The sequence below is a fragment of the Aquarana catesbeiana genome, linkage group LG06 (assembly GCF_042186555.1).
Source record: "Aquarana catesbeiana isolate 2022-GZ linkage group LG06, ASM4218655v1, whole genome shotgun sequence".
Lineage (NCBI taxonomy): Eukaryota > Metazoa > Chordata > Amphibia > Anura > Ranidae > Aquarana > Aquarana catesbeiana.
In genome coordinates, this window is record NC_133329.1 from 77,734,471 (window position 1) to 77,759,386 (window position 24,916).

The 24,916-nt window shown below is 42.5% G+C and overlaps 1 protein-coding gene across 1 annotated transcript; it reads left to right on the forward strand.

The window, feature by feature from the left end:
• Positions 1 to 23,482: 23,482 nt before the first annotated feature.
• LOC141147640 (olfactory receptor 2T5-like) lies at positions 23,483 to 24,403 on the forward strand. The gene has a single exon (XM_073634868.1). The coding sequence runs from the start codon at positions 23,483 to 23,485 to the stop codon at positions 24,401 to 24,403; it is 921 nt and encodes a 306-aa protein (XP_073490969.1).
• Positions 24,404 to 24,916: the final 513 nt, after the last annotated feature.

Here is a 24,916-nt window from a genome sequence, read left to right on the forward strand (position 1 = left end):
CACTAATGGGTTGATTTATTAAAACTGGAGAGTGAAAAATCTGGTGCAGATGTGCATGGTAGCCAATCAGCTTCTAACTTCAGCTTGTTCAATTAAGCTTTGACAAAAAATATGGAAGCTGATTGGTTTCTATGCAGAGCTGCATCAGATGCTGTACTCTCCAGTTTTAGTAAATCAACTCCTAAGTGTAATTTCTGTCTGCTGCTTTGTTTCTATGCTCTCAGCTTGAGTCACTTCTGACAAGTTTTCCTGACACCAAGAGACACCTGATTGACAGCCTGTTCATGTGTGCTGTGTGAAGAGGGGGTGTGTACTTTCCCTCCAATCAGCTCCCAAAACTCTCCATACTGAGCTTTGCAGATTGTAACTTAAGCTCTCCGCCCCCTTTTTCTGATTGCGCAGACAAGCTTAATTAAATATATTGATTTTTAATTATAAATTCTGGACTTTGAATGGATGTAGAGAAGAGAAGACTGCAGACAAACGGGAACAACTTATGTAGGAGGATTTGTTTCACCTCAGTGTATCACCTGAGGCCAGTCATTTTATTGGGTATATGTAAGGTTTTACAACTACTTTAAGAAAATTGGAAATATATCAGTTAAAGCTATAAGAAAACATGGGGTGTTTTTGAGAAAATCTGTTTGCTATATCTTAAAAATAGCTTATTCTGTTGTCAATAAATCTGGGGAGTGCAATCTGGGAACAAGAATAGGGTGCCAACAACAAGATACAAATATATTGTGCATCAAGATATGCTAGTAAAATGTTCTTTGAGAAACAAGGAAATTTGCTCTGATCTACAGTTCAGTCATTGTCCTGTGCCTTGCAAACTTATTTTCATTGACAAATTATATACCTTAATAATAAAAAGGTACTGGAAGAACAGGTAATCCTAAAGCATGCCCCTGTGAAGCTCTAAAGTAAAGGGGTTGTACAGTGCCTTGAAAAAGTATTCATACCCCTTGAAATTTTCCACATTTTGTCATGTTACAACCAAAAACGTTAATGTATTTTATTGGGATTTTATGTGATAGACCAACACAAAGTGGCACATAATTGATAAATGGTTTTCAAACATTTTTACAAATAAATATGTGAAAAGTGTGGTGTGCATTTGTATTTAGCCCCCTTTACTCTGATAACCCTAACTAAAATAAGTGGAACCAATTGCCTTCAGAAGTCACCTAATTAGTCAACCTGTGTGTAATTTAATCTCAGTATAAATACAGCTGTTCTGTGAAGCCCTTTGCTAGAGAACCTTAGTGAACAAACAGCATCATGAAAGCCAAGGAACACACCAGACCTGTGAGGGATAAAGCTGTGGAGACTTTTTATGGTATTAAAAAATACCAAGTTTTGAACATCTCACAGAGCACTGTTCATTCCATCACCTGAAAATGAAAAGAGCATGGCACGACAAAAAACCTACCAAGACATGGCCATCCACCTAAACTGACAGGCCGGGCAAGAAGAGCATTAATCAGAGAAGCAGCCAAGAGGCCCATGGTAACTATGGAGGAGCTGCAGAGATCCACAGCTCAGGTGGGACAATCTGTCCACAGGACAACTATTAGTCGTGCATTCCACAAATCTGATCTCTGTGGAAGAGTGGCAAGAAGAAAGCCATTGTTCAAAGAAAGCTATCACCATGAACACACCATCCCCACTGTGAAACATGGTGGTGACAGCATCATGTTGTGGGGATGCTTTTCTTCAGCAGGGACAGGGAAGCTGGTCAGAGTTGATGGGAAGATGGATGGAGCCAAATACAGGACAATCTTAGAAGAAAACCTGTTAGAGTCCGCAAAAGATTTGAGACTGGGGCAGAGGTTCACCTTCCAGTGGGACAACAACCCTAAACATACAGTCAGAGCTGCAATGGAATGGTTTAGATCAAAGCATATTCATGTGCTAGAATGGCCCAGTAAAAGTCCAGGCCTAAATCCAATCGAGAATCTGTGGCAAGACTTGAAAAATGCTGTTCACAGATGCCCTCCATCCAATCTGACAGAGCTTGAGCTATTTTGCAAAGGAGAATGGGCAAAAATGTCACTCTCTAGACGTGCAAAGCTGGTAGAGACATCCCCAAAAAGACTTGCAGCTGTAGAAAGGTGGAGCTGAATACAAATTCATGCCACACTTTTCACATATTTATTTGTAGAAAATTTGGAAAACCATTTATCATTTTCCTTCCACTTCACAATTATGTGCCACTTTGTTTTTGTCTATCACATAAAATATATTTACATATTTAGTTGTAACATTACAAAATGTGGAAAATGTCAAGGGGTATGAATACTTTTTCAAGGCATTGTACCATTATCTGAAATTAACTGGCACTGAGGATACTGATCTATTAAAGTTCATTGTGTTTATAAAGCTGACCACATACTTTACAATTTTTTGTTTAATGCCGCGTACACACGAGCGGACTTTACAGCAGACTTTGCCTGGCGGACGGGATTTCGTCAGACAATTCGATCGTGTGTGGGCTCCAGCGGACTTTGTTTTCTTAAAAGTTGGACGGACTTAGATTTGAAACATGTTTTAAATCAATCCGTCGAAATCGAGTCCGGTCGGGCAGCTATTGGCTACTGGCTATGAACTTCCTTGTTTTAGTCCGGTCGTACGTCATCACGTACGAATTCGACGGACTTTGGTGGATTGTGTGTAGGCAAGTCCGTTCATTCAGAAAGTCCATCGTAAAGTCCATCGAAAAGTCCGCCGGGCAAAGTCTGCCGTAAAGTCCAACCGTGTGTATGTGGCATTAGGATTCAATGATACAAAAATTAAAATAATGTATAATCAAAATGTAAGAAAAAATGTAAGAGGGGTCAGTACATAGCTGCAAATAGAGAAAAGTAAACACTTATATTGCAGAGGAGGGCGTTATCATCCATCCAATTGTAAAGTTTCTGTGAGAGTTCATAAGAAGCAGACTTTATTTTTGCCATCATGTTAGTCTCTGAACACCATGAAGATTACCAGAATAGGTTTCCATTTGGAGCAGGTAATGTGTAGAATTTAGCCAGAGTGATGACAAAGAATAGATGCAGAGGGGCCCTAGGGTGGGGATGGGGTATGCTGATACTGACACTGATATGCCAATATACTGCGGGTTGTTACCAGAAAGCTCTGATTTTATAGTGCAGTAGAAAAAGTTTAGAAGGTTCTGCAGAAGAAGCCCAGAAGCCCAAGTTCTACCCAAACTTCCTCCAGCATGTTGATCAAGGTTGTTTTGTTACAGTGAATAGTGGTGAGTAGAGATGGGCCGAACACTCCGCTGTTCGGTTTGCACTAAAACTCCTGAACAGAAAAAACGTTTTGACCTGAACGGTGAATTCTGCCCTAATGCACCCACCCCCCCATGTTGAGGACATGTGGCCTGGTATGGTTCACTTGCCCCCTCCCCCTTTCCTGGCCTGCAAGGTTGCATGATTGGATAAGAGTCTGGTATGGATTTTGGGGGGGACTCAAGCTGTTTTTTTCACTTTTTATTTGCCACGGCTGGCTTTCCAGCCACTGATCCCTTAACAACAGGCTATTCACTGTGCCCTGATTGGGCAAAACGCGCGTTCGATGTTAGCCTGATAAAGGAGCACACATGCTCCTCCCCACTCTCTCTCCAACCGGAAGTGATGTACACCACTGTCTGTGAGCCGTCCTGAGTGTCTGGAAGTGGTGGGAACCACCGGCGTCCCTGAACCCATCAGCTGCCTCTTCACCAGTGAGTAGATCATCTTTCCTGCAAGCGGATGAACCACATTATTAATCCCACGTGCGCTGACATCTCACACAGCAAATTGAAAGACAAGGCCTGACTATCCTGTATTTTTAAAATAATATAATAAAATATCAGTTTTAGTGGCATGGCCCATTAAACAAAATTCACAATAAAGAACAATATGCAAGTTAAAAAAAAAGTTTAGGAAAAGTTAATAAAAAGTTAATAAAAACAGTTTTGGTTAGTTAGTTTCGTGTTAGTTATATACCAGGAGATTAGAAGTTTAATCACGTAAGTAAAGATGAATGTGATGTAATAGTTTTGTCCCTGAAAGTTTCACTTTGTTTAATTGTTTTGCTTAGTTCTTAGAACAATATTCCCAATATACAACAATCAGAAAGTTTAAAAAAACATTGGAGAAAAGTTCCTCAGTTCAGTTAGTTACAGTGCCTTGAAAAAGTATTCATACCCTTTGAAATTTTCCAAATTTTCTCATGTTACAACTAAAAACATAAATGTATTTTATTGGGATTTTATGTGTTAGACCAACACAAAGTGGCACATAATTGTGAAGTGGAAATAAAATGATAAATGGTTTTCCAAATTTTCTACAAATATGTGAAAAGTGTGGTGTGCATTTGTTTTCAGCCCCCCTGAGTCAATACTTTGTAGAACCACCTTTCACTGCAATTACAGCTGTAAGTCTTTTTGGGGATGTCTCTACCAGCTTTGCACATTTAGAGAGTGACATTTACTTACCCATTCTTCTTTGCAAAATAGCTCAAGCTCTGTCAGATTGGATGGAGAGTGTCTGTGAACAGCAATTTTAAGTCTTGCCACAGATAATCAATCGGATTTAGATGTGGACTTTGACTGGGCCATTCTAACACATGAATATGGGAAAAGAAAAAAATGGGATATGATATCCTACTATACATGAATTTGAGCACGTGCACCAAAGTGCAAGATAGGGGCAGCCCTCTTGGACTTTTTAGGAAAAAATAGTCGTAAAATGAGTAATTATAGTATAAGGCAATATATGCCACTTTTTATATACAAAGCATATAAAATGTAAACATGGCCTGTTTAGGCAAAGTAGTATAAAACACACAGTACATATATAAAAGAAAATGGTACACCAAAACATTAGGTCAAACCCGACAAAAAGCAAGTGTGCCCTGTGCTGTCACAGACAAACTGTGCTCAGTCAGTAGGGATTTCTTGCACGTAGCACAACATGTTTCGGAATGAACAATGTGTATTCCTTCAACAGGAGAAGTTATGTTTAGGTGACTTTTAGTCTCTTTCTGGAATGTAAGGATAATCACATAATGAACACATAATATAATATACAATGCAAGTAAAACAAATAATGCTGAAGTATAAGCTTGTAATGCATATCATAGCTATTTTTTGAATAGCTCTGGCTGTATGTTTAGGGTTGTTGTCCTACTGGAAGGTAAATCTCCACCCCAGTCTCAAGTCTTTTGCAGATTCTAACAGGTTCTCTTCTAAGAATGCCCTGTTTTTGGCTCCATCCATCTCCCTATCAACTCTGACCAGCTTCCCCGTCCCTTCTGAAGAAAAGCATCTCCACAACATGATGCTGCCACCACCATGTTTCACAGTGGGGATGGTGTGTTGAGGGTGATGTGCAGCCCTAGTTTTCCCCCCCTACAGCGTTTTACTTTTAGCCCACTTTAAGCCACCTCCTTCCACATGTTTGCTGTGTCCTCACATGGCTTCTCGCAAACTGCAAACGGGACTTTTTATGGCTTTCTTTCAACAATGGCTTTCTTCTTGACCCTAACCCTGCTTTGAACTTCTCCACAACTTTATCCCTGACCTGCCTGGTGTGTTCCTTGGCTTTCATGATGCGGTTTGTTTTCTAAGGTTCTCCAACAAACCTCTGAGGACTTCACAGACTTCTGAAGGCAATTGGTTCCCCTAGATTTTAGTTAGGGGTATTAGAGTAAAGGGGGCTGAATACAAATGGATGCCATACTTTTCAGATATTTATTTGTAAAAAATTTGAAAACCATTTATAATTTTTCTTTCACTTCACAATTACAGTGCATATAAAAAGTCTACACACCCTGTTAAAATGTCAGGTTTCTGTGATGTAAAAAAAATGAGACGATTCATCATTTCAGAACTTTTCTACCTTTAATGTGACCTATAAACTGTACAACTCAACTCAACTTTGGATGTTTTTCCTTGTAAGAAAAGGCTTCCGTCTTGCCACTCTACCCCATAGCCCAGATATATGAAGAATACTGGAGATTGTTGTCACATGTAACACACAGGCAGTACTTGCCAGATATTCCTGCAGCTCCTTTAATGTTGCTGTAGGCCTCTTGGCCTCTTGACCAGTTTTCTTCTCGTCTTTTCATCAATTTTGGAGGGACGTCTAGTTCTTGGTAATGTCCAGGTTGTGCCATATTTTGTCCACTTGATGATGATTGTCTTCACTGTGTTCCATGGTATATCTAATGCCTTGGACCCTTCTCCTGACTGATACCTTCTAACAATGAGATCCCTTTGAAGCTCTGGAAGCTCTGTGCGGACCATGGCTTTTGCTGTAGGATGCGACTAAAAAAAAGTCAGGAAATACCTACTAGAACAGCTGAACTTTATTTGGGGTTAATCAGAGGCACTCTAAATGATGGCAGATGTGTACTGACTCCTATTTAACATTAGTTTGAATGTGATTGCTTAATTCTTAACACAGCTACAACCCCAGTTATAAGAGGGTTGCACACTTATGTAACCACATTATTTTTAGTTTTTTATTTATACTTCCCTCCACCTAAAAGATTTCAGTTTGTTTTCCAATTGAGTTGTACAGTTTATAGGTCACATGAAAGGTGGAAAAAGTAACGAAATGTCCCACACCCTGCTTGAGTGCTTTCATCATATACCACTTCCTTCCAGTCTGAATATAGATATCAGATCTTACAGCCACATATTGTAACTAAAAAAACAGGCGAGACTAGCTCAGTTACAAAGCTGGAACATGGAACTGTTTATTTCAACACAGACACACAGAGATATTCAAACTTTTCATAAGTAGACTGTCCAATCAGCAGGTAGAGCTGTTGGGGGAATTCTCCCCCTCCCCTCTCACAGCTAATCTACATAGACATATACATTCCATAATAGGTTGCTCACAAGGCAGACAGCCACAATAGAACAATAGGATACAGCCACACCTAACAAACACATAGCAACCATCACCCCACCTCAAACCATCTAGCAATGGTCTCTGATGAATGGTGGACTTTATCTTAATTTATTCTTGAGATCAGACTGGAGTTCTTGGTCACCCTGTGCCCCTAATAAACACAGGTTGTTTTACACATAGGAAGGCCTGGGGGAGCTGGACAAGGAGCTTTCAGTGCTCTCCAGGGTAACCTGGGTTCCACAAGCCCCCTGCCCAAAGTGACTCCCGTCACACATCTCCCCTTTTGCATGAAGACTAGCATAGAAGGAGACCCCAAACGGGTTGTCTTCAAAGTTAGTTCGTAGTTCCAGTCCCCCAATGCCCATACCCACACAGTACCCCAAACACATTGTCCCAAACAGAATATTACTCACATTACTCACCAAGCCAATCTCTTCCTCTCGTAGAACATACTGGCCGCTGGGGAGAATGATAGACTGGTCCTTCTCCCTGAAGTCCTTTCAGCCACTGGAGAGAAGACAGGGTGACTGGGCTCACTCCATCAGGATGTTTGGGATCTGGGCCGACTGCCCAGCATCCCTGAGGTATACACGTGGAGACTGAAATCTCCTCCACTGTTACTAGATGAACATCCTTCAGTGTTTGCAGAACAAGGCTGACATCCTCCTGTCCCAATGCCAGACCTTTTTCTGGGGTTGGGTCAGTGGAGACCAAAGTCCCATCCACTACCACAGGAGCTCCATCTTCTGTTAGTTAAGGTAGAGGTCAGCAGCACTCTGTCCTGTTTCCAGCCCTTCTGCTGGATTGCTGGCATCATTCTGGGGTAGGAGGAAAGATCGCTTCTTCCACCCTGGCCAACTTGGGAAGAGAAAACGAACACCTCCTCTTCCTTCTCCCCTGGATCTTAATCTGCTGCTGGGAAGTGACCATCTCCTTCTCACCCTGGGCCTCCGGAACTGCCGCAGGTGTGGGGCAGAGGTCTTGGACCCTCTGTCCAGTTGTCAACGCTTAAGCTGGAGAAGTTTCTGGTAACTCCACAGATGCTTCTGGCAGAAAATTCCATGTTTTTGTCAGTATTGTGGAAGAAAGGTCAACTGCCTCTTCTCTCAGGGAGGCTGAAGCTGCTGTTGGTGCTGGGCAGAGCTCAGTGATGTTTGGCCCTGATGCCAGCCTTCTGCTGGAGGCTCACCAGGTTGTCACAAGCAGAGAAGTCTATTAAATCCCCAGTCTCTGGAACTGGTGTCTGGGGATAGAGGTTCACCATTTCCTGTCTATAGAACCCAGAAGATGCTATTGCTGCTGGGCAGAGGCTAGCAGACCTCTGCCCTGTTGTCAGCACTTCAGCTTTGGAGATGGCAATCTCCGGATTTTCCACTGCCGATTCTCTGGGATGCTGCTGAACATGTTCTAGCAGTTTCCTTAGTACCCTTTCCAGATGCTGTTCCTTCCTTAGCAAATAGTCCAGATCAGGTTTAAGCTCTGAGACCCCTGCAAGACTAAGCACAGTCTCTTTGTATTCTCGCAGATCCTCGAGGGTAGGTTCCCCTTCATTGCCAAACACAAAATGATCTGTAAGACTCTCCCACAGCAATCCAGGGCCGCCAAAGTCATATCCCTCTGGAGAGCATTCTGTTGCCTTCCCCTAAATATTCCTGGTCTGCGTGCCATTGCAGAGCCCGATAACAATTGTACAGCTCTAGCTCCTGCTGGACCGGCCTGTCAAACTCATTCACCCATTGCTGCTGAGGCCGCTTTCCCAGGAATGCCACCCGCAATGCCCGCTGGTCACTTTCCCATTGCTATGGGGTTGGAAAGCACTTGCCCTGTTGCATACCAGCGACCTGTGGGGCTCCAATCCTACATGAATATGCTGCCTGAGCACCAGGTATTCATCTGCAGACACAGTCCTGGAGTATGCTGAAAGGACGATCCGCAGCAGCCCTGGGAACTCTGATGCCAGATCCATATCTCCGGTGGGGTGACTGAAGTCTACTATCCTGATCTTGGATCCAGGTGGAGGTTTGGATGTCCCAGACTGCAGGAAGTGTCCCACTGCTTGCCACCAATGTAATGAAAAGTCCCACACTCCTCTTGAGTGCTTTTGTCATATACTGCTTCCTTCCAGTCTGAATATAGATATCAGATCTTACAGCCACATGTTGTAACTAAAAAAAACAGGCAAGACTAGCTCAGTTACAAAGCTGGAAGATAGAAATTTTTTTTTCAACACAGGCACACAGAGATATTTAAACTTGTCATCAGTAGACTGCAGTGGTGGCCAGTCCATAGGGGGTGTCTGGGCTCCGCCCCCCTCCAGGCAGTAAAAAAAATAAAAATGTTAAAGCTGGCCCTTAAAAAAAAAAATACAAAAAACGGTCCTTAAGTGCACTGTGTTCGGACGCCGGACACAGTGCGACGCGGACACAGTGCACTTATGGGAAGCGCCACGTCTATGTAATCACAGGATTGCAGGCGTGGCGCTGCATTTGCGGGCGTTTAGCCCGCCTTGCGGCTCTGTGTGAAGCGCCGAGTAGCTTCCACCCGGCGCTAGTATCTATTATGGCCGGGTGGTTTGATTGACATCTGAGTATGATGTCACTTCCTGCTTCTCTCTCTAGAGAGAGAGAGAAAACAGGAAGTATGAGAACAACAGAGCTCTCCACAGGAGACACCGCTGGAGAGGACAACACATAGCAAGGTAAGTAATGGGGGAGGGGGGTTTGGTGGTGACACACGCTGCTGCAATTTGGGGACACACACTGCTGAAATTTGGGGATACACACTGCTGCAATTTGGGGATACACACTGCTGCAATTTGGGGATACACACTGCTGCAATTTGGGGACACACACTGCTGCAATTTGGGGACACACACTGCTGCAATTTGGGGACACACACTGCTGCAATTTGGGGACACACACTGCTGCAATTTGGGGACACACACTGCTGCAATTTGGGGACACACACTGCTGCAATTTGGGGACACACACTGCTGCAATTTGGGGACACATACTGCTGCAATTTGGGGACACATACTGCTGCAATTTGGGGACACATACTGCTGCAATTTGGGGACACTGCTGCAATTTGGGGACACATACTGCTGCAATTTGGGGACACACACTGCTGCAATTTGGGGACACACACTGCTGCAATTTGGGGACATATACTGCTGCAATTTGGGGACACTGCTGCAATTTGTTGACACATACTGCTGCAATTTGGGGACACATACTGCTGCAATTTGGGGACACATACTGCTGCAATTTGGGGACACATACTGCTGCAATTTGGGGACACATACTGCTGCAATTTGGGGACACATACTGCTGCAATTTGGGGACACATACTGCTGCAATTTGGGGACACATACTGCTGCAATTTGGGGACACACACTGCTGCAATTTGGGGACACACACTGCTGCAATTTGGGGACACACACTGCTGCAATTTGGGGACACACACTGCTGCAATTTGGGGACACATACTGCTGCAATTTGGGGACACTGCTGCAATTTGGGGACACATACTGCTGCAATTTGGAGACACACACTGCTGCAATTTGGAGACACACACTGCTGCAATTTGGGGACACACACTGCTGCAATTTGGGGACATATACTGCTGCAATTTGGGGACACTGCTGCAATTTGTTGACACATACTGCTGCAATTTGTTGACACATACTGCTGCAATTTGGGGACACATACTGCTGCAATTTGGGGACACATACTGCTGCAATTTGGGGACACATACTGCTGCAATTTGGGGACACATACTGCTGCAATTTGGGGACACATACTGCTGCAATTTGGGGACACATACTGCTGCAATTTGGGGACACATACTGCTGCAATTTGGGGACACACACTGCTGCAATTTGGGGACACACACTGCTCCAATTTGGGGACCCATACTGCTGCAATTTGGGGACCCATACTGCTGCAATTTGGGGACCCATACTGCTGCAATTTGGGGACACTGCTGCAATTTAGGAACACATACTGCTGCAATTTGGGAACACATACTGCTGCAATTTGGGTACACATACTGCTGCAATTTGGGGACACATATTGCTGCAATTTGGGGACAAACACTGCTGCAATTTGGGGACACATACTGCTACAATTTGGGGACACATGCTGCTGCAACTTGGGGACACTGCTGCAATTTGGTGACACATACTGCTGCAATTTGGTGACACATGCTGCAATTTGGTGGTGACACATGCTGCTGCAATTTGGTGGTGACACATGCTGCTGCAAGTTGGTGGTGACACATGCTGCTGCAAGTTGGTGGTGACACATGCTGCTGCAAGTTGGTGGTGACACATGCTGTTGCAATTTGGTGGTGACACAGGCTGCTGCAATTTGGTGACACAGGCTGCTTCAATTTGGTGGTGACACATGCTGCTGCAATTTGGTGGTGACACAGGCTGCATGTAAGGAGGGACTCCGCTGGGGGCACCTGATGGCATCTGGTGGCAGGCGACGTGGCTAGTGACATGCTCGGGGCTCCCACTGATTCTGCATTATGGTGAGTTGAATGATTTCATTTGATATTACAATGATAATAGAAATAATGCGCTTCAATCATCCTGACACCATAACAACCATGGTGGCGGGATGATTGAAGTGCTAACACCAGGTGTTTGGAGTATCTTTATCAGCTGATTGTTAAACTTTCTAGAAAACACATATTTCTATTGTTGCGTAGGATCTAGGCCTCTGTCCCTCCATCCCTCTCTCCCTCTCTCCCTTCATCCCTCATTCAACTCAGACACTAACCACACCACCTTAGCGCCACGCCCACTATTTAGCTGAAACCACGCCCATTTTCACCAAGTAGGAGGGGTCAAAAAGGAAGGGCGGGGCCTGGCGCCCCCCCATCCTAAAACTTCACCAGCCGCCACTGGTAGACTGTCTAATAAGCAGGGAGAGCTGTTGGGGGAATTCTCCCCCCTCCCCTTTCACAGCTAATCTACATAGACATTCCATAATAGGTTGCTCACAAGGCAGACAGACATAATAGAACTATGGGATACAGCCACACCTAACAAACACATAGCAACCCTCACCCAACCTCAAACCATCTAGCAATGGTCTCTGATGAACGGTGGACTTTAACTTAATTTATTCTTGAGGTCAGACTGGAGTTCTTGGTCACCCTGTGCCCCTAATAAACACAGGTTGTTTTACACATAGGAAGGGCTGGGTAAGCTGGATAAGGAACTTCCAGTGCTCTCCAAGGTAACCTGGGTTCCACAAGCCCCCCGCTCAAAGTGACTCCTGTCACATGTGCCACTTTGTGTTGGTCTATCACATAAAATCCCAATAAAATACATTTACATTTTTGTAAACATTTTGTAACATGACAAAATGTGGAAAAGTTCAAGGGGTATGAATACTTTTTCAAGGCACTGTATATGCCAGGAGATTAAAGTTTTTTTTTTTTTTTTTTTCTGATTAGTATGCAGCTCGTTCGCGAGACTGCAATATTTAATTTTTTTTTTTTGGAAAGAATTTTTATTGCGCACATATCATAATAAAATAATAAAGAGACAGTACAATGGTTTAGGATTACAATTTCCAACCAGACATAAGTAAAAAATTATATGTTCATCACAGTTTTTATCACAAATGAATAAATCCGTCTCTTTCTCTTTTTTTTCCAATATAATTGTGCATTTTCTTTATAACAACAAAGAACCAGCAAAGAGAGGGGAGAACCCCCCCCCCCCCGCTCTAATAGAGAAAGAAAAAAATAAGAAAAAGGAGAGGAGAACCTCCCGTAACAGTGAAACCAAACTCATTTCCCCCCTGAGATGTCCGCACTCGGTGCTTCCCAAACTAGTCAAGAAAAAAAAAACACATGTTCCAAACTCCGCAAGAGAAAAAGGGAACCCACTCCCCCCTCCCCTCACCATTAGGGAATTGAGAATATAAAAACAGCAGCCCTTACTGTCTCCCATTCAATGTCTCTCCTTCATCCAATGTGTTTTTCGAATCCACCCATCTAAACCAAACCTTCCTAAATTTTTTGGGAGCTCCCCTAGCTTCATATGTCATTTTGTACATCAGGATATCCGCATTAACTATTTTTATCCACATTCCCAATGTCAGCTGTTCTTCATAAATCCAGCGTCTAGCAATAAGTTTCCGCACCCCGAAATATAGGATCCTAAGGAATAACTTAGTATATGTATTCATCTCTTCCTGGTCAAAGACCCCCAGGAGACAACGTAAAGGTGAGCAAATGTTGGGTAAGGCGAATTTATCGCAAATAAATTCAGTTACTTGTGACCACAGTGGCCTTACCTTCCTACACTCCCAAACCATATGTATGAAAGTTCCCTCTGTCTCCCTGCATTTATGACAGAGGGCTGTTTCTTTTCTTTGCATGTGGTATAGTCTAACAGGAGTATAATATTGTTGATGGAGGTACCTAAACTGAATCATTTTGTCTGTGGAGGAGATAACAGTCATCACATACGTATCTAGTACCTCCTGCCACTGCTCTTCCGACAACTCCGGGACAACCACTACCCATCGCTGCTTGGCTCTAGCTGTCATTGTCTTTATTCCTGGTCCCACCCCCCCATAATATCTAGAGATTCGCCCCGATGGTTCGGGGTCCATCACAGCCTTCTCCAAATCCGTATTCTGGACCAAAATTGTATCCCCCCCAAACTGCACTCTCGCTGCATGTGTCAACTGCATATATCGATACGCCCATGTTTTGGGTACATTAAACTGGACTCTCAATTGATCAAAGGTGGCCAGCCGATCGTTCTGACAAATCTGATGTAGGTATTTAATACCAAATTTCGCCCAGGTTTTTTGCCCATCTGGTAGTTTCAAAAATTCCCCCAGGGACTCGTTGTACCATAGCGGACTATTCGGGGACATTGCCAATGGCGTATCTTTTCGCCATTGGGAACATATGTGAAATACTTTCCCAGGAAGTGCCAGGACTGATCCTATCTTCCTTCCCGGAATGCCCTTTCTATAGAGTATATTCAGGAGTGTTTCCTGAGAGGTAGCCAATGCCGCCTCAAGCAAGGTAGTGGCATTGGGTTCCTGTGGGAACATTCTCCAGTGCAAGAAAACTAATTGGGAAGCCATAAAATATGAGCGCAAATCTGGAAGTGCCAACCCTCCCATTGTGACCGGAAGTTTTAGTATTGCCAGGGACACTCTAGGCGCTTTGGCCCCCCAGAGTAACCCCACAACAATTGTGTCAATATGTTTAAATATCCGTAACGGCACAAAAACAGGGGAGTTCGAGAGAATGTAAAGAAACTTGGGCAGGAAAATCATTTTAAATAGATTTATCCTGCCCAACAAACTAAGCGGCAGGTTCCTCCATCTCTGTACCCTCTCTCGAAAATTTCCCACAATGGGTGACAGGTTATTTTCCAGATACCTAGAAATGGGAAGCTGGACCTCCACCCCCAAGTACCTGAAAGAGGTGGATAGTGGGATAGGACAATCCGAAGGAACCACCACTTCTTTATCAATAGGGAATAGAGAGGATTTCTTCCAATTTATACGGAAACCAGAGTAATCCCCGAAATCCTGTATCAATTGAAAGGCTGTCGAGAGTGAAGGTCCCGGGTCCTGCAGGTATAGCAGCATGTCATCTGCATACAGAGACACTCTTTCCTCAAATTCCCCAATCCTCAGTCCAGTTAAAGCTGTGGTGGATCTTAATTTGACTGCCAGAGGCTCAATTGCCAGGGCAAATAGGAGGGGCGAAAGAGGACACCCCTGCCTAGTGCCCCGGAATATTGGGAAAGGGTCCGAGATAATGCCATTGATCCTTAGTCTAATCAAGGGATCCGTATATAAGAGCCGTACCCATGAAACAAAAATGGGGCCAAAGCCAAATGACTCCAGGAGGTGAAATAGATAAGGCCACTCCACAGAGTCAAAGGCCTTCTTAGTGTCTAAAGAAGCCACCATTCTGGTCCCAGAGTTGTCGTGAGTTGTCTGGAGGTTTAAGAAGAGTCTTCTAATATTCATATGTGCACAGCGGCCCTGTATAAATCCTGTTTGATCTGCGTTGACTAGCTTCGTGATGACCGTTTGTAATCTACTTGCAAGAACTTTGGCCAGAATTTTTGTGTCAACGTTCATCAACGAAATCGGCCGGTAGGAGTCACATTCTCGGGGATCCTTCCCCCCTTTGGGGATCAGGACCACCAAGGCCTCTCGCATTGACGGAGGTAGTCTACCGTCCGACTTCGCCGCATCAAACACCTTTAGTAACCGAGGGGCTAATCCATATCGAAAGGTATAATACCACTCGGATGGGAGACCGTCCAACCCCGGGGATTTCCTTGGCGGGAAGGAGGCAATTGCCTTCTCCACCTCCTCCACCGTAATGTCAGTTTCCAGTGTGTTTCTGTCTTCCAAGGTTAGCGTAGGGAGATCAATGTCATTTATATAAGTCAGTAACTCCGCTGTCCCCCGAGGAGTACAAGATTTGTATAATTCAGTATAGAATTGGACAAAGATTTTTAAAATTTCAGCCGAATCCACTATGTCCAGCCTACAATTATCATATATTGACTGAATATGTACCGGCACATAATCCGGACGCGCCAAGTATGCCAGAAGCCTGCCATTCTTGTCGCCAAATTCAAATAGACGCCTGCGTTGGGCTAGGCCAAGTTTTGTGGTGCGTTCCGTAAGGAGCGTCTTGTACTCCCTGGTTCGCATGCGTGAAATCAGCAACCTCTCACTAGTGGGGTCCCTAATATATTCTGCCTCTGCAGAAATCACCTCTGTTTCCTTACTCTGTATAGTGGAAGCTAATTGCTTCTTAAACCCATGAACCTCCGCTATAAACACTCCCCTTAATGTGGCCTTAAAAGCCTCCCACTGAAGAGGAGGAGTTCCAAAACTACCATTTTCTACCCAGAACTGTTTAATGGCCTCGGAGCACTTAATTATTATATACTCCTCCTGAAGCCAACTCGCCTCCATCTTCCAGAGGCGCATACCCGGTTTCAGTCCTAAATTAAGTTCCAATAACATCGGAGAGTGGTCAGATATTGCTCTGGGTAGGTAGGAGACCTTATTGACCATACTGATTCCCTCCCCCTCCGACAGGATAGTGTCTATTCTGGAAAGAGTTTTGTGCGTTTCCGAATAGCAGGAGTACTCCCGCACCTCAGGATGATGGAACCGCCAGACATCTTTCAACCCATGAGTAGACATCCACCCTGCAAGGGGGTTTGGTGTATCAGCTTTACCCCCCAATCTATCCAAAGTTGGTACAGCCACAGAATTAAAATCCCCCAAAAGAAATATTCTCCCTTCTGCCACCTCATAAGTAGCTTGCATCATGTCATCTAGATGGATTACTGAGAAAGGAGGAGGAACATAAACATTTACAATTGTTAGCAATGTATTCATCACCTTTAGCACCAGGATAACATATCGCCCCTTAGTGTCAGTGCGAACAGCTTGTATAGTTATGGGGAGAGCTTTAGTTACCAACGTGGACACCCCCCTTGCATATGAGGAGTAGCTGGCATGATAAGCTCCAGCTATATGAGCCCTCTTAAGAGAAAGAAGCCTGGAGCCCTGAAGATGTGTTTCCTGGAATAATATTATATGGGGTTTGTACTTTTTAATGTAGTCAAATACTAGCGATCGTTTGAATTTTGCATTCAGGCCTCTGACATTCCAGGCCAAGATGTTAAGCTTTACCTCCATAGTGTAAGTGAGCTAGAAAAAATAAATAAAGAAATTTGGGGGTCATTCTCCATCTGAAATAGAGGACACAGCGAAGACAGCAGGGCTCCAAACCTCTCCTCCCACAGATAGAAATCACAGTATGCATGACTAAATGCCCCGAGTGCAGACCATCCCAGACAAATGTAAACATCACTTCCCCAGTAAACAGAAAAAAACCTCCCCTCCCCCCTCCCTGCACCCAGCCCCAACTTGCTAGGTACTTTTTTCCCATAACCTGAGTCAAAAAAATAGGCAGCAGAGATGCGACTTAAAACTGTCGCATAAAACCAGTTCCTTCACCGGAGCTCTTGAGCAAAAAAACAGTTCCCTTTGGAAAAAAGAGAAGAAAAAAAAAAATAATAAAAAAACACACTTTCCTGCTATCCGGATAGGAAAATCAACTCTGTTCGTGTCCAATATATCTTCCTTTAGAGCAGTTCACAGACTCATCATCAAACCAGAGGCACAAAGCAGCATCAAGTGGTTCAATAGCAAAAGTTCTCCATGGTAGTATCTGCATATCAAGGGCTGCCTGAAGGGAGAACTGGTAGAATAGTTTTCCAGACAGATGAACTTTAATCAACTACAAGGCTTTCCTAGAAGGCTCAAACGCATCGTATGGAGAATAAAAATAAGAAGACCGAGAAAAATAAACAGTATTCATCACATCAGTGGTAGGGTAATCCAGAAAGATAGTGAGAGATATCATCCCTAGCCCATCTTGCCTGTCACTCCCTGTTCTTTCCGGTGGGGTGGGGATCATGGTGAACGAGAGGCCGATTTACCCCTGCGATTTCCACGTGTATCTAGCCATTCCGAAGCTTCAACGGGGTTTGTAAAAAAATATGTTTTTCCATTTTCTACTACGCGCAATTTAGCAGGATACAGCATACTGTAGATCAAGTTGAGGTCTCTCAATCTTTTCTTTACAGGTTGAAAAGAGGCCCTTTGCTTCTGTGTAGCCGCAGAGAAGTCAGGATAGACTGATATTCGATAGCCATCAAACGATAGTTCAGGGCCAGTCCTGGCCGCACGTAATATATTCTCACGGTCTCGAAAGTGGAGTACCTTCGCTATCATAGACCTGGGAGGGGCTCCTTTCGGTGGGGCTCGGCCTGGAACACGGTGCGCCCTTTCAATGGCGAATAGCTTCGTAAAAGTGCTAGGTTCCATGTGATCAGTCAGCCAGTGTTCTAGAAATTCTTCAACTCGCCTTCCTTCCACCCCTTCAGGGAACCCCACTAATCTTATGTTGTTCCTTCTCATGCGGTCTTCCATGTCGGCCATCTTTAAAGTGTGCTCAGACAGGGTCTTTTTTGTCACCTGTGCAGCCGTATCCAACGGCCTGACAACATCTTCTAGAGAGGCAATGCGACGATCTGAAACTTGCGCTTTTTCCCTTAGTTTCTGCATGTCATGTTTTAGAAAAGAAAACTCCATCTTGAGGCCTTCAAAATGATCAATCAGTTTAGTTTGGCAGCCCTGTATTGCATCCATAATCTGAGCCAGGGACGGTTCCTCCTCCCTCTCCACTTCCACTGCTGGTCTGCCCCTGACATCCTGCAGCCTGTCTAAGGATCTCCCCCTTCTCAGTGATCCACCTCTGTGGGGTTTAGGACTCACCCTAATCGGTGTGGAAGGCTGCTGTTGTGGGCTCTCCTCAGTCCTCTGTAGCGGCGGCCATTCTTCCTCCTCCTGTGAGCCGGCGCCATTTTGGGATCCCCAGGCGTATCGCGCCAGTCTTTCTCCTGCCGTTTTGGGCCAGGGGGGGCCGTATTTAACCATCCCCGAAGGTTCCCGGGGGGTCCCTGCACACATCCCCTTAGAGTCTGCTAAGAATTGGGGTGCCTCTGCTCCAGGATCAGCTCAGGATCAGATATCTGTGAACGGAGCTCAGAGCTTTCCCTCCTCACATGCCGCGCGCTGGCTCCGCCCCTAGGAGATTAAAGTTTAGTGAAGTTCTAAGTAAAGATTAATGTTATGTAATTATTTTGTCCCAGAAGGTTTCTCTTTGTTCTCAACACTGAGCAGATTATAAAACACGGGCTTTTATTATTGTTTGATTTGTAAGAAGCTCTATAGCCAGACATATTGCTGCACAGGTAAGAAATGTTATATTTATAATATTATCTACTAACAATGTGTCTGAGTATTGGGTTGTATTCTTTTTGCTGGGTTGTCAGTCGGCCCATATTTCCAGCAGGAATTTCTTTCTCTAATGTACATAGACCGGGGATAAAGAGAGGATATAATCTTTTACTACTGAAAGATGTGACCACTTATTGATTAAACATTAAATCAGAGTTCTGGTAATGTGTTGATTGATAACAAGTAGATACTGTACATCTCTCAGTAGAAAAGAGGTCTCATTGCTTGTGTAGCCTAAGCTGGCCATACACTAGTAGAATTTGTTTTGTTCAATCCAATAGTGGAGTCAAATCTAAGTTTGTTTTTGACCGCAGTATACCCTGCGAACAGAAACAAATATATAAGTGCCAATGTAATGATGATCAGATACTTTGTTCTTTACTTTCACAGTTTACATTTGAATTACTGTATAGTGTACAAGTTTTTCTGTTTTTCATAGTGTTTTTGTTTTACAGTGCTGTTCATGTTCACCATGCTATTATTAGGAGTGTATTACACAGAGTATTTACTTTTATTGAATGGTCACATTATATCTGCCTTCTATAACTGTGGAGTTTATTCTCATACTTACTCAAAAAATACTTTGATCTTAATATTCACATTGGTTCACATAGTGCAGTAAATAAGAATTTCCTTATGTGTTTTCATGTTTTCTTTTGTTTTACACTACACCAATTAATAAGAGTGTATTATGTTGTGCATTAACATTTTATTAAATAGCTGCAGTGAGTTTGTATTTATTAGTTATGAGTGGAAAATTATTTTAATATTTTATTAAAAAAATAATTGTATTATTTTTTATAAATAAATTTGATCAATTTGAATTTTGTGTAGAGGACTGTGTTTTATACTGTTTTTATTTTAACAGTTTAGCACTACATACATAACTTCAATGAGGGTTCAATCGCAGATTGTAATAATAATAATTTTTAAAAGTTTTGCTACATTTTTTGTAAAATACTTTTCTCTAATTGTGTATTGTGCATGTTTTTCAATATTTAGATTAGTTCTTTACTGGCAATTTAAGATTTTTTTCTCTTTTTTCACATGATGATCCTGCAAGTAACACACTTCCTGTCCAAGGGCGACAATGCTGTCTCACCACACTGTATCTATAGAGGAGCAATGTTCTGTAGTCCATAGAAAGATAATTATGTTTGAGATTTCTGTGCAGCATTTTCAGCTCAATCTAGGCAGTTAGGAGCTCAATGGATTTTTGACAGTTATGAAACAGATCTAACATTACACCCTCCAGTTGTATATTTAAAGCGGTTGTATGCCCTGAGCAAAAAAAAAACAAACAAACTGTAAGGCAAAGGCATAATGAGCTAGTATGCACCACATATTAGCTCATTATGAAATACTTATGTTAGAACAAAGCACTCGCATCACCTCCTGGTCACCGCTGAGGGAGCTGTCATGTTCCCTCAGTGTTTCTTCCAGGTTCGCAACTCCGACACTGTGAGTGGCCAGAGCCACGATGATGTCACTCCCACGCATGCACAGGAGTCCTCCATTCCGTCAAGGAGCTCTGAATTTACAGCATGACCTTCAGAGCACATGCGGCACTGATGTCAGCGGCTGCATGTAGGGCGAATATCTCCTAAACTGTGCAGGTCTAGGAGATATTCATTTTACCTGCAGGTAAGCCTTATTATAGGCTTACCTGCAGGTAAAAATCACCAAGCGGAGGATACAAGTGCTTTAAGACCAAAAAGTAGGAAATTCATTGTTAGAGGTTAAACTCTTCACTACTGAAAGACTTTGCTTGCTGTTAGTCATCTCATTAATATAGCATTGAATCAGGGAGATTAAGTAACCAAAACTGCAGTGTTTATCCTTATGACACATCAAAGGAAGCACCTCCATAGTTAACAGAGGACAGAATTAAAATTAGATTTGGGAAACTTAACATGAATAAATCACTGGGACCAGATGGCTTGCATCCGAGGGTACTTAGGGAATTCAGTCAAGTAATTGCAAGACCATTGTTCCTAATTTTTACTGACAGTCTACTGACTGGAATGGTACCAGTTGATTGGAGAAAAGCCAATGTAGCACCAATATTTAAAAAGGGCCCAAAATACATCCCTGAGAATTACAGTCCAGTTAGCCTAACATCAATATTATGCAAGCTCTTGGAGGGGATGATAAGGGACTACATACAAGATTTTAGTAACGAGAACAGTATCATTAGCAGAAATCAGCATGGATTCATGAAGAATCATTCTTGCCAAACCAATCTATTAACCTTCTATGAGATGGTGAGTTGCCGTCTAGATAAAAGGAAGGCCTGTAGATGTGGTGTATCTGGATTTTTCAAAAGCATTTGACACAGTTCCTCATAAACGTTTACTGTACAAAATAAGGTCCATTGGCATGGACCATAGGGTGAGTACATGGATTGAAAACTGGCTACAAGGGTGAGTTCAGAGGATGGTGATAAATGGGGAGTACTCGGAATGGTCAGGGGTGGGAAGTGGGGTCCCCCAGGGTTCTGTGCTGGGACCAATCCTATTTATTTTGTTCATAAACGACCTGGAGGATGGGGTAAACAGTTCAATCTCTGTATTTGTGGACAATACTAAGCTAAGTAGGGCAATAACTTCTCTGCAGGATGTGAAAACCTTGCAAGAAGATCTGAACAAATTAATGGGGTGGGCAACTACATGGCAAATGAGATTTAATGTAGAAAAATGTAAAATAATGCCTTTAGGTGGCAAAAATATGAACGACCACAACATACATGGATATACAATGTAATACTGACATATAATCACACACATAGGTTGGACTTGATGGACTTGTGTCTTTTTTCAACCTCACCAACTATGTAACTATGTAAGTGCTCTGTAAATAATACAACTGGCAACATATACAATAGACTATAATCAGACTTCTAAGCTGAATAATTATTCTGGTACAATGATTCAGAAGACAAGTCAGAGACTCTTTCTAACACTCACCTTCACCTGGCATCCTCTCGCCCTTTTGGTGTGGATGCATTAGTATCACACCACATATTTTGTTTCATTCATTGTAAACCTTATTGAACACAATACACTTGAAAGTTTTTGTCACCTTTTAACATTTTCATTTTATTTATTTCTATTTTCTACTTTTGTTTGCCCGTTTTGTGGTTTGGGCATGAACTGTTCACGTGCACACCCTTTACATATATTTGATTTAACACACATATGTTTTTTATATAAACTTTTTTTATGACATGCATCTTTTCAAATGGATTATATTAATTCGGCCGCCATAAGCGGTAACTATACACACATATGAACCTACTTCCTCTGTTCATCTTGCTGACACAATATCATTGTGTCACTCTCTACTGTTTATAACATACCCAGATCATCTGTTGTATGCCAAATACTAAGATGATTGTGAGAACAATGCACAATTCACCATCACAATTAAATAGAAAATGATATACCATGTACAGAGTGACTTGTTGACATGGTTTCTCTTATATAGGGATTGGATATAAACTTCCCAACCCCTCTGGAGAAAAAACCTAGATTATATACTAAGTTAACATTCAAATAACCCCGACAGCGCACAGAGGGGGACTCCTTTCATTAAAGATTCTCCCCCTCTCACAATGTGCTAAAAAACTACCCTTACCTCTTTGGTATGCCGAGTATGTACAAATACAATTTTCAGGTGCTCCTGCCCATTTGATTCCCTGTTGGGGGGCCGTTAAACATGTGACCACTTATAAGCCTCACAGATCGGGGTCGCCCCCTTGGTTTGAGGGTGTGGACAGGCTCTCAGTGGGTCCGGGATCGCACTTGAAGGGATTATCTGGTTTTAAAGAAGTCTCTGGTTAAGCGAGTCTTCCTGGCGGAAAGGGTAAATACACTGTGATTACATAAATCAAACATGAAACAATGTATACGTAATAAATGAGACTGTATTGGATATCAAATTATATGACAAATTAGAATATTGAAATTTGTCCTCTTGATGTATTTATAGAAATGTAAGAACATCCTGAAGAAGACTATAACCAATAAGTCAAAATGCATTGGGGCATTTCCACACATCGGATGGTGCAATTCCAAGTGTAACAATGTATCACCCTTGATACATTAGCCTAATTTGTCTCGCCTTGTATATACCAGATCTCATATTTTAATTAATTTTTTATATACGTTTTGTGTCTAACCATTTTTTGAAATAAAAATCTGTGATTTTCACAAAATACTTGACTCCTGTTTGCCGCTAAAAAGCCCTGTGGGGAACCTTCCACTTTTTTTCAAAGACTTTAATTGGGGTGTGCAGCCCTCTCAGACTCTCACATATATGTCGCTCTATGATATACAAGTTTCCTTTAACCTTCAAGATACAGTGGCTGGTAAAAGACGATATGGATTTGTGATTTTACATACTGCATGTGTATAAAACGTTTACATAAGGAACGGGAATTACTTTTTTTTAAATGACCACTTTGTTTCACATTTGGATAATTTCTGAATAAAGATTTATTTTTCATTATACATATTAGATCTTGTATATATGAGCACTTTATGTACTTTAGTTATATATGACATACATGTTTACCAATAACAAAACAATGATCTTAAACAACAAATCCCCTTTTTACATACACAGGTTTTGTGAAGAAATACATTTAGTTTCTGTGTAGAAATGTGGCCATGTCCTATGGAAAACATTACATCTCCTATAGATGTGCACATTTTGCCCTTTTTCATGAAAACTGGAAACACATTGATCATCTTTAGCACTGTCTACTTTTTCTTCATCTATTTAATTGGAATGCTGATGAACATAATTATCATTGCAGTGATATGTTTGGACTTTCATTTGCACACCCCAATGTATTTATTTCTCTGCAACTTGTCTGTTATTGATATGTGTTATACAACTGTTACCATTCCAAAACTTCTCTACATCTTACTTTCTGGAAATAATACAGTGCCATTTACACAATGCTTTATACAAATGTATTTAGTGGTGATAGCGGACAGTGTTGAGGTAAACATTCTATTTATAATGGCGTATGACCGATATGTTGCAATTTGTCACCCTTTGCACTATCATCATATACTTAACAAGAAAATCTGCATATTAATAATAATAGTCATCTGGATTGGTGGGAGTTTAAATTCTTCTTTTGTCACAAGTTCAGTCTTAAAAATTATTTTCTGTTCTTCTGTTACCATTCATCAGTTTTTCTGCGATGCTAAAGCTCTCGTCAACATTTCTTCCAGTGGTACAGAAATGTTTTACATTTTCATGTATGCAGAGTGTTTAGTATTTGGGCTCTGCCCAGTTATGTGCAATTTGATGTCCTATGTAAAAATTATCAGGGTCATACAACGCATAAAATCTAAGGATGGCCGAAGTAAAGTCTTTTCCACCTGTTCATCCCACCTCATTGTTATGGTCATCTACTATGGATCTGCTGTATCTGTATACATGACCCCACCATCAGATCGTTATGACTTCCTGGAACAGATCTTAACCATATTCTACACCACAGTGGTCCCCATGTTGAACCCCCTCATATACAGTCTACGAAACAAAGAAGTGAAGAATTCTTTCCGTAAACTGGTGTTATAACATTCCCAAGCAGAGATGAGATTTGAGTTTATCACTATCATGGATTTGTTTCAAATTCTGCATTATTGAGATTAAAGGAACTTAAGAACTTGGGAATTCGCCAGACTAAATTCTTTGTAACCATAATGTATTACCTGGTCCTTTGGTTTATAAGCCAGTCCCTCTCACTATAAAACGGTAAATTCACAGCATCTACAGCAGGGGTCGGCAACCTATGGGCCACACCTGGCCTACCGCCACTAAATGTCCGGCCCGTCAGTGCATGTGATGAATTCATGTGCACCCGGCCTGCTGACATTTTAACCCCTTCACACCGACCGTACGCAAATATGAGGCCTCAGCTTGAAGGGGTTGTAACCGTTTTAAGAGCCAGTGGTTGGCTTTCTTGGGATAACAACCGATGCGACTAAGAAGCCACTCGGTTGTTATCCAAAAGCAGCGGGAGGGGACATCCCTGTCCCACCTGGGAGGCCCGAGTAGCCAGCCAGCACGATTGGAATCAGCTTTGATCGG